General features: G+C 45.6%; 1 protein-coding gene across 1 annotated transcript in view; it reads left to right on the top strand.

Annotated features, from left to right (window-relative positions):
* Positions 1-430: 430 nt before the first annotated feature.
* P2RX7 (purinergic receptor P2X 7) overlaps positions 431-10,438 on the top strand; it is a 50,026-nt gene continuing 40,018 nt past the window's right edge. Inside the window, 1 exon segment of the mRNA XM_007938259.2 lies at positions 431-555. Within this exon segment, the coding sequence (XP_007936450.1) occupies positions 431-555 (125 nt within the window).

The raw sequence follows: 10,438 nt of genomic DNA, 5'->3' as shown, positions 1-10,438 counted from the left end.
AATGAATCCATCAGTCTGAGTGCAGCTTGAGGCCATGGAAAGATCTGGGCCCTTTCCTGAGGCAAAACTGGAGCCCTGGGTCTCCTGATCCTTGAAAGGCTGCCCCTTTCTTCCAACCAAACGTCAAAGGAAAACTGGGAGAGGGAGAATTCCAGCAATGCCTTCCCTCTGAACACCATCTTTGTTCAGGCATCTGGGGGAGGCTGGCTGGGGCTGTGCCACCCCAGTCAGGCCTGTAGGTCTCGGTTCTTCTTGTTTATCCCCAGCCACATCTGGGACAGCTGCCAGGGCCCACCCCCACTTGGCAGTCATTGGAGGAGCTCTGAGTTAAGGGTTCCTACTGAGAACCAGTTCATTTCGCTTTCAGGGACTGGGGGCTGAGAGAGGTGGGTGCTGGTGCAGCCCCAAGTGGGAAGCAGCCTCTCTCACCATGCCAGCCTGCTGCAGCTGGAATGACATCTTCCAGTACGAGACGAACAAAGTCACCCAGATCAAGAGCGTGAATTATGGCACCATTAAGTGGATCCTCCACGTAATCGTCTTTTCCTATGTCGGGTAAGTGGTGTGTGGGCACGACCTCAAATCTCTGCTGTGGCTGACGGCCCAGCACGCTCCACGGTACGGCTTCAGAGTGCATCTGGAATTCCACATGGCTTTAAATCTGAGATGTGCTTCTTCCTGCCACCTGGTCGGGAGGAAGTGCAGAAAGAAGCCACAGGGGGCAAGGGCGACTCCTCTGCTCTACCCCAGCCCTGCCCGGGGAGCTGGGCAGGGCATGCACCGGGAAGGTGGGAAAGTACAGGGCAACACCTTGGATTCCTGGGGAGGTGCAGGAGCTGGGATTTCAGGGCCTGCCTGATGAGAACACTGGCTTAGGGCAGAGAAGCCTGTAAGTGGGAACTGCAGCTCTCCACTCTCAGGAAGGTCTGTTTCCAGTGGGTTTGTTTTTTAAATAGCTTTTTTGAGATTTAAGTCATATAACATGCATTCACCCATTTAAAGTGTACAATTCAATGATTTCTAACATACCCAGAGTCGTGCATCCGTCACCACAACCAACTATAGGGCATTCTCATCACCCTTAGAAGAAACCCCACGCCCCTTAGTCATCACGCCATTCCCCCAGCCCCACAGCCTCTGTCAACCACTAATCTACGCTCTGTCTCTCCGGGTTTGCCTATCCTGGACTTCTCACATAAAGGGAGTTCCACAACATGTGGGCCTTTGTGACTGACTTCCCTCACTGCACAGCATTTTCAAGGCCCATCCGTGTTGTAGCATGGGTCAGAACTTCACTTCTCATGGCTGAGTAATACTCATGGTGTGCATAGCTACATTTTGCTTATCCATTCATCATCATGTTGAGGGACATCTGGGCTGTTTACACCTTTTGGCTATTAGGAATAATGCTGTTAAGAATATTCACGTAGTAAGTGCTTATGTGAACGTATGTTCTCATTTCTCTGAGGCAGACATCTAGGGCTGGAGCTGTTGGGTCATGTGGTAACTTTATATTTAATCTTTTTTTTTTAAAAAAAAAAATTATTGTGATTTGGGTGAAAGTTTACAGAAGAAATTCACTTTCCATATGTTTAACCTTTTGAGGAACTACCAGCAGACTGGTTTCCACAGTGGTTGCACCTTTTCACATTCTGACCAGCAGCGTGTGAGGGCTCCAGTTTCTCCACATCCCTGTCAACATTGGTGACTGTCTTTTTCATTACAGCCATCCTAGTGAATGTGGAATGGTATCTTGTTCTTGTGTTCCTGATGGTTAATCCCTACTTGCTCTTTGTGATGATGACACTGATGTTGATGGCCTGCCTCTACACAGGGAGGCAGTGTAGTTCACTGGCCAAGAGTCAGAGTAGCCTGTTTTACAATACTGGCTGTCTCCTTGGCCAAGACACTTCTCTCTGAGCCTCCGTCTCCACATAGACTTGTGACAATTAAGCATGAAAAGCTCTTCTTACGATACCTGGAGTGGGGTAAGAGCACCATAAATACTAGCTATTTGAAAAAAAAAAAAAAAAGGAGCATCTGACTGCTAACCAAAAGGCTGGTGGTTCAAACCCACCAGCCACTCCTTGGAAGGAAGGCTGGGCAATCTACTTCTGTAGAGATACCGCCTCAGAAACCCAAGGAGGGGCCGCTATGAGTCGGATCTGACTTGATGGCAGTGAGTTTTTGAGTTATTTTTAAAAATAACCTTAGACTGTAATAGGAACTTCCACAGACATACTTTCCTTTCATCCTCAAAGTAATTCTGCCTGAGTTTGGGATTTGAGATTTGGAAACATGCATGGACTCAAATCTTTCCCCTCTTTGAACCATGGTTTCCTCATCTATAAAATGGACACAATGATTGATGTTAAATGCAAAGTTGTGAGAAACATACTTGGCCACAGCAAGCCCTGAGTAACTGTTGGTTCTTATTATTAACAGTACTGCCATTCGGGTTATCATTATCTGATTCATATGTTTGTTGTTGTCAGGCACTGTTGGGCCAATTCCGACTCACAGCAACCCCGTGTGTGACAGAGCTGAACTGCCCCACAGGGTTTTCTAGGCTCTAATCTCCAGGGAAGCAGACGGTCAGGTCTTTCCCCTGCAGAGCCCTTGGGTTGGTATGAACTGCTAACCTTTAGTCAGCAGCCAAGTTCTTAACAACTGAGCAACCTGAATAATAAACATACGTTGGAATTCCAAAATAAGACTTATCACTCAACAAGACAGAAAAAAACAAATGCTGGCGAAGATGAGGAGAGACTGGGACTCTCATACACTGCTTGTGGGACCATAAAATTATATAACCACTGTGGAAAACAGTATGGCAATTCCTTAAAAAGCTGTTGTTGTTGTTGTTAAGTGCCGTCGAGTCATTTCCGACTCATAGTGACCCCATGAACAGCAGAACGAAACACTGCCTGATCCCGCGCCAGCCCCACAATCCCTGCTAAACTTGAGCCCATCATCGCAGCCACTGTGTCAATCCATCTCGTTGAAGGCCTCCCCCTTTTGTCGACCCTCCACCCTACAAAGCATGACATCCTTAAAAAGTTAGAAATAGAATAATTTGATCCAGCAGTCCCATTAGGTGGTATATATCCTAAAGACGTGAGAACCAGGACACAAATAGATATATGCACACCCATGTTCATCACAGCACTACTTACAATAGCCAAAAGATGCAAACAACCTAGGTGTCCATCAACTGAGGAATGGATATCCAAACTATGATAAATACACACAGTGGAATACTATGCAACACTGAAGAATAATGCAGAACCTGCAAAACACCTCATAACATAGATGAGCTTGGAGGACATAATCTGAATGAAATAAGTCCAATCACAGAAGGACAAATATTGTGTTAGCCCACTATTATAAAAAGTCAGGGAGAAGTTTACATACAGAAGAAAACTTTCTTTATTGGTTACCAGGGATGGGAGAGGAGGGGAGGCAATATTGCAAGATAACCCCCATGTAAGGTTCTTCTCTACTGTTTATATTTTAAAATATCAAATGGAAGGAAAATGTTGTCAGCTTTGATTATCTCCCCCTGTCTGTTAATGGAATATGAATGGACACCTCACTGGAGATTATAGCAGTGAGGGAAACAAAGTCCCTGTCCTCAGAAGTTACATTCCAGTGGAGGAGAAAGGCATGATTAAAAAAAAAAAAAAAATCAAAGAAATAATAAAATGTCAGATGGTGACAAGCGCTATGAAAAATACAAAAGCAGAGAAGAGGACAGAGAATGGTGAGGGTGAGGATGGATACGGGTGAGGGGACATCTGGGCTGAAATCTGCATTAAAAGAGGGAACAAGCCCTCAAGTATCTGGGAGAAGAGTGTTTCTGGAAGAGGGGAACAGCAAGTGCCAAAGCCCTGGGGTGGCAGATAGAGCTCAAGGAAAAGCAAGGAGGTCAAGGTGGCCAGAGCAGAGCAGACAAGGTAGGAGAAGGCAGTAAGGAGAAGAGACGCAGAAGGTGAGCGGAGAGGCACGTCGGCAGCGGAGGGAGGATGGACCACGCAGCGCCTTGTAGGGCTTGGTGAGCTCTCTAGATTTTGTTCTGTGTGAGGTGAGAAGCCATACCAAGCCAAAATCCAAACCTGGCGCTGTTGAGTTGACTGCCACTCATAGTGACCCTATAGGACAGAACAGAACTGCCCCATAAGGTTTCCAAGGCTGTAATCTTAACAGAAGCAGACTGCCACATCTTTCTCCCATGGAGCAGCTGGTGGTTAGAACCACCAACCTCTTGGTTAGCAGCTGAATGCTTAACCCCTGAGCCATCAGGACTCCTTGAAAAGCTATGGGAAAGTTCTAAGCAGAGGCATATAGGTACTGGCATCCTCTTGGAAGGATTTCCCTCTTTCCTGAAGAGTCTTCCAAAGGCCACAGAAGACGAGAGGAGTGTAGCGAGAGGAACAGGGGAACAAAGTCCTCTTAATTTCTCCGCCATGCAGTCAACCTCCGCCCAGGCACACAGCAAGCCCAGAATTGCCCTTCACAGCCCCAGGCTGTCCATCACCATGGAGACTTGCTGCTTGTTGTGACTGTTCAGATACGGCTCCTGGCTGGCCATCTGTCTTGCTGGAGAGTGGCCACATACCTGAGAAGCAGAGACGTCTCCAGCCGAAAAGAATTGAGTCCAACAAGAGGTGGAGGAGGTACTGGGGCCAGGGAGGAGCAAATCCAACCCAGGAGGGGGTTAGGAACACCCATGCTGTGCAACACTTCAGGCACCTAAGGAACCACGTGGGGCAGTGGGCATGAGCAGAATTCATCTGTAGGGATATGAGGGGTAGTACCACTTGCTGATTTGCACAGGAGGGGTCCCTGCCCTGGACCCGAGGCTTCACAAGGTCTTTTCTAGCCCTATTCTTACCAAGCGAATGTTCTTATTAGAGAATGGTGGGGGCGGGGATAAGCACGGAGGCAGGAGACCATTTTGGAGACTACTGAGTTGTCTGGGTGAGGGGTGATGGTGGGTGACTCGGATGGAGGTAGTAGAGGAGAGAAGTAAATGGATGTGAGTTATATGGTTATTGTTGTTGGGTGCCATCAAGACAATTCCAGCTCACAATGACTTACGATGACAGAAGAGAACTGTTCCATAGGGTTTCCTAGACTGTAATCTTTCAGGAGGAGCTCTGGTGGCATAGTGCCTAAGGCACTTGACTGCTAACCAGAAGGCTGGCAGTTCAAACCCACCAGCCACTCCTCGGAAGGAAGGTTGGGCAATCTACTTCTGTAGTGATACTGCCTCGGAAACCCAAGCAGGGGCTGCTATGAGTCGGTCCGACTCGACGACACATAACAACAACAACAACAACAACCTTTCAGGAAGCAGATCATCAGGTCTGTCTCCCATGGAGTCACTGGTGGATTCACACCATCAACCTTTCAGTTAGCAGCTGAGCACTCAACCATTATGCCACCAGGGCTCCTTGAGTGATTTTAAGAAGGTAAAATAATAGGATTTGGCAATTGAGTGGATGAGAACGAATGAGATCAAGGGTGATGGAAGGACCATGTTTCTGGCTTGGGCAACTGATGGATGGTGGACCCATTTACTAAGATAGGAAATGCAGCAGAATAAACCCATTTGTGGTGGACGATAGGTCTGGAACTGAAATTGCTGTGTTTGAGGCATCTACAGGACACATGAAGGAGACTTGGTGCAGTGGGTAAGTGTTCAGCTGCTAACTGAAAAGGTGGAAAGGTTGGCGGTTCAAACCTACCAGCACTCTGTGGGAGAAAGATGTGGCAATCTGTTTCTGTAAAGATTTAGAAATCAATCCTATGGGCCAGTTCTCTCTGTCCTATAAGGTTGCTGTGAGTCAGAATTGACTCGATGGCTGGGGTTCTATAAGACACATGAACATAGGTGTTTTGTTGCTATTGTTAGCAGCCATCGAGTTGGCCCCCAACTCACGGCAACCCCACTCACGAGATCAGACCGTTGGGATCCATAGGGCTGTCACTGGCTGACTTTTGGAAGTAGATCACTGGGTCTTTCTTTGTGGTCTTAGTCTGGAAGTTCTGGTGAAACCCGCTCAACATTAGAGCAACACACAAGCCTCCACTGCCAGAGGTGATGGCTGTGCTTGAGGTTTATTGGCTGGGAATCGAATGAGGTTTCCTATCACAAGGCAACAATCCTATCACTGAACTGCCACTGCCCCTACTGTATCTCTACACATTTCCAAAAGGCTCCCCCATTTCCCTAGTTCCAGGTTATACAGCTGTCACTGACTCAAAACCTCATCCTCTGATCTGGAGCTGGAGATAAAGATTTATATGTCCCCAGCATAGAGATGGTGACTAGAACTGTGGGGGTAGTTGACACTGACCAGCAAGACAAGATGTAAAAGAGAAGGTAGGGGGGCCTAGAACAGACCCTGGAGGAAACACTAACTTTAAGGGGTGAGGGGGACACACACGCTTGGAGGAGTCTAAGGAAGAAAGGCCACAGAGGCCCAAAGAAAGTCAGAACCTGGATTCCTAGAAGCTAAGGGGAGGAGGGGACAGAGGTGCCTGGTCCATCATGTCAAATGTCATTGAGAGTTCCAGGAAGACCAGGCCCGTGGCAGGTCCCTTGGATTTAGTGACAGTGACGTTGGTGTTTACTTGGCAAGAGAAGCTTTAGAGAAGTGGTGGAGGCGGAAGGCAGACTGGAGTGGGCCAAGGAGTGAATGGAAATGCGGAAATGGATGTGGTGACTCACTCAACAGACTTGGCTACAAAGGAGAAGAGGGACTGGGAGGGGGGACTGGAGAAGATGATGGGATGGGAGAGGGCTTTTTTTTTTTTTTTAAGATGGGAAAGGATGTTTAAATGTATAAAGAGAGAAAATAAGAGGGATGGAAAACTTGATAGAATAAATGGAAATTACCTTTATGGTTGTTTGTGTTTCAACTTGGCTGGGCCTGGTTGAGTGGCTGGGCAGCTGGTGGTATTATTCCCCATGATGAGACTGGCAGTCAACTCCATGGTGGCATCTACCACAGCAGCTGAGTAGCCTTTGGGATGTGATCTGCTTCCTGTATATAAGGAGAAGCTTTGGGGATAGTCTCGAATTTATGGCACACTTGGACCCTGCATGTAGCCGTCTCATTGTTCAGCAGCCTGCCATGCTCTGCCGACCTTGGGACTTTCAATGGACTTAATGGCCTGCTGTGTGGTTTGGTAACATCAGGACTGTGCCTTTTTACTTGTCAACCTTGGGTTTGTCAGTCTCAGTAGCCAGCAGCTGTCTGAGTGAAGAAAAGCCTCTAGCTCCAGTGGGCCGGGAGTCGGAGGCAGAGCTAAACCCCAAGGTTGAGGGGCTCTCACCCAGCCCCTAGAGCCTGGCACTTTGAAATTGGACTTCTAGCCTCCCGAACTGTAAGAGAATAAACTCCTGTTTGTTAAGGCTGTCCTGTTTGTGGTATATTCTTGTCAGAGCAGCACTAGGGAACCAGAACAACCATCTTCAACACTGTAATTACCAACTAGCAACCCAAGGAAAGACTAATCGTTCTAGGATGGCTTTAATTGCTAAATAAAGCTTCCTCATACTTAGCCAAAGGAGCTCTGGTAGCATAGTGCCTACTGGACACTGGACTGCTAACCAGAAGGCTGGTGATTCAAACTCACCAGCCACTCCTCAGAAGGAAGGTCGGGCATTCCTACTTCCGTAGTGATACTGCCTCGGAAACCCAAGGGGGGTCGCTATGAGTCGGGGCCAACTCGATGGCAAATAACAACAACAACAACAATACTTAGCCAAAGTCTGTCTCTTTACACCTTTCACCTTTTGGTTATGGTTTTGCCCAGGGTCCCTCCTCTACTTGACAGTCTCCAAATGGCTGCACACTGTGAGCGTGTTTCTCCTCTTCTTCAACCTCAGAGCCATGTGCCCCTGATCCAGTGTCCAGACCCTTTGCTAGCTTTGCTAGCTCAGCCAAGCCCATGCAGTCACACTCTTGCTTGTCAAGAACCTCTTAAAAGGTGGGGCACACACTCTTGCTTTGCTGGAGGAACCATGAGATGATTCAACCTTTTGTGGTTTAGCAAAATGAACTGAGATGCAAAATATTCACAACATTTGACCCCGAAATTTATCTCACACCTTAGATGTGAGAAGATGCTTGCTCGAGTATGTACATGGCAGCATAAGAGAGGAGGGTGCAGGGGCATTTAGCATGGTGGTTGAGAGCATGGGCTATGCATTCGGCTGTTAACCTAAAGGTTGGTGGTTCGAACCTACCACCCATTCTGTGAGAGAAAGATGAAGCAGCCTGCTTTTTTAAAGATTTGCAGGCTTAGAAACCCTAGGGGGCAGTTCTAATCTGTCCTATAGGGTCGCTATGAGTTGTAATTGACTTGATAGCAGTGGGGGTGGGAAGGAAACATTCACCAGTATGGGAGTGGTTATGTAAATGTACCCCTTAGGTTGAACCACATGAGATTTCCAACATTAGACTGTTTTTGTACAAAAATGGGCAGTTTCATATATTTTCATGTAAACATTAAAATACTCTGTAGCCATTAAATATCATTACACCTCATAGATCTTTCTTTATCATAGACTTATCTTCATTGTCAGGGAATATAATAATATTGATTTTGAGTAAAAATAGCAAGTCGTGATTGAATGTATATATTGTAGCTATAGCATGGATAGTGTGGCCATGCTTGTGCTGTTGGGCATACATATTCCTGTGTCTAGGTATTGGCATTAGTAATGATGTGCCTCGTTTCACAGCCTCTTCTGAATCCAGCTTGAATTTCTGGCAGTTCCTCACTGATGTACTAATGCTACTGTTTCTGAATTATCTTCAGCAAAACTTTACTTAATAGTGTGATATTAATGATATTATTCCACAATTTCTGCATTCTGTTAGATCATTTTTCTTTGCAATGGGCACAGATATGGATCTCTTCCGGTTGGCTGGTGAAGTAGTTATCTTCCGAATTTGTTGGCATAGATGAGTGAGCGCTTTCTGCACTGCATCTGTTTATTGAAACATCTCAATTGGTATTGCATCAATCCCTGGAACCTTGTTTTTCACAGCTGGGACTTCTTCAATACCATCAGTTTTTGATCAGTTCTTGAAATGGTTGAATGTCAACAGATTGTTTTTGGTACAGTGACTGTGTGTGTTCTTTCTATCTTCTTTCCACACTTCCCGTGTCATTTGGTATTTTACCCTTAGAATCCTTCAATATTGCCACTGGAGGCCTGATTTTTTTTCTTCAGTTATTTCAGGTTTTGGTTTTCTAACTCCAGGTCTTTGCACATTTCATTATATTATTTTACTTTGTCTTCTCAAGCTGTCCTTTGAAATCTGCTGTTCAGCTTTTTTACTTCACCAATTCTTCCTTTCACTTTAGCTACCCCATGTTCAAGAGCAAGTTTCTCTTTTGACATTCATTTTGTATTTTCTTTCCTTCCTGTCTTTTTAATAACTTTTTTCTTTCTTCATGTATGATGTCCTTGATGTCATCCCACAACTTGTCTAGTCTTCAGTCATTAGCATTTAATGTGTTACATCTATTCTTCACATGGTCTCCAAGCTCAGATGGGATACACTCAAGGTTGTACTTTGGCTCTCAGGGACTTGTTTTCATTTTCTTTAGCTTCAACTTGAACTTACGTATGAGCAATTGATTGTCTGTTCTGCAGTCAGCCCTAGGCTGATGATATTGAGCTTCTCCAATGTCTCTTTCCATAGATGTAGTTGATTTGATTCCTGTGTATTCCATCTATTGAGGTCCATGTATATAGTCACTGTATATGTTGCTGAATAAAAGGTATTTGCAATGAATAAGTTGTGGATCTTGCAAAATTCAATTATGCAACCTCTGGTGTCATTTCTATTGTCAAGGTTATATTTTCCAACTGCTGATCCTTCTTCATTTCCAACTTTGCCATCTGAACAAATCTGTTTTGGAGGAAGTACTGCAAGAATGCTCCTTAGAAGCAAGGATGGTGACACTTCACCTCTCATACTTTGGTTATGTTTTCAGGAGGGACCAGTCCCTAGAAAAGGATATCATGCTTGGTCGAGGGTTAGCAAAAAAGAGGGAGACCCTCAACACGATGGATTGACAAAGTGGCTGCAACGATGGGCTCTAACATAGCAACGATTATGAAGATGGTGCAAGACTGGACATTGTATTGTTCTGTTGTACACAAGTTGCAATGAGTCAAAACTGACTCCATGGCACTTAACAACAATAAGTGTTGGCATAAAAGAGAAATCTGGAAGACACTCTCAGAATTTCAACAGTGGTTACCTCTGGGAAGGAGAATGTTGGAAGCTTTTCATGTTCTTTGTTTTGTTCTGTGATACTTACATTTTTACAGCAAAAAAGATCTTAAAAATTTTTTTTTGACTCCTGGAAAGGGATTGGTGTAGGAGATCCTGGATAGAGTGGGAGA

The sequence above is a fragment of the Orycteropus afer genome, unplaced genomic scaffold, assembly GCF_000298275.1.
Source record: "Orycteropus afer afer isolate SDZICR_OR568_19922 unplaced genomic scaffold, OryAfe1.0 scaffold00048, whole genome shotgun sequence".
Lineage (NCBI taxonomy): Eukaryota > Metazoa > Chordata > Mammalia > Tubulidentata > Orycteropodidae > Orycteropus > Orycteropus afer.
Note: the sequence above shows the minus strand (reverse complement) of the source record. Positions and strands in the feature narration are given on the sequence as shown.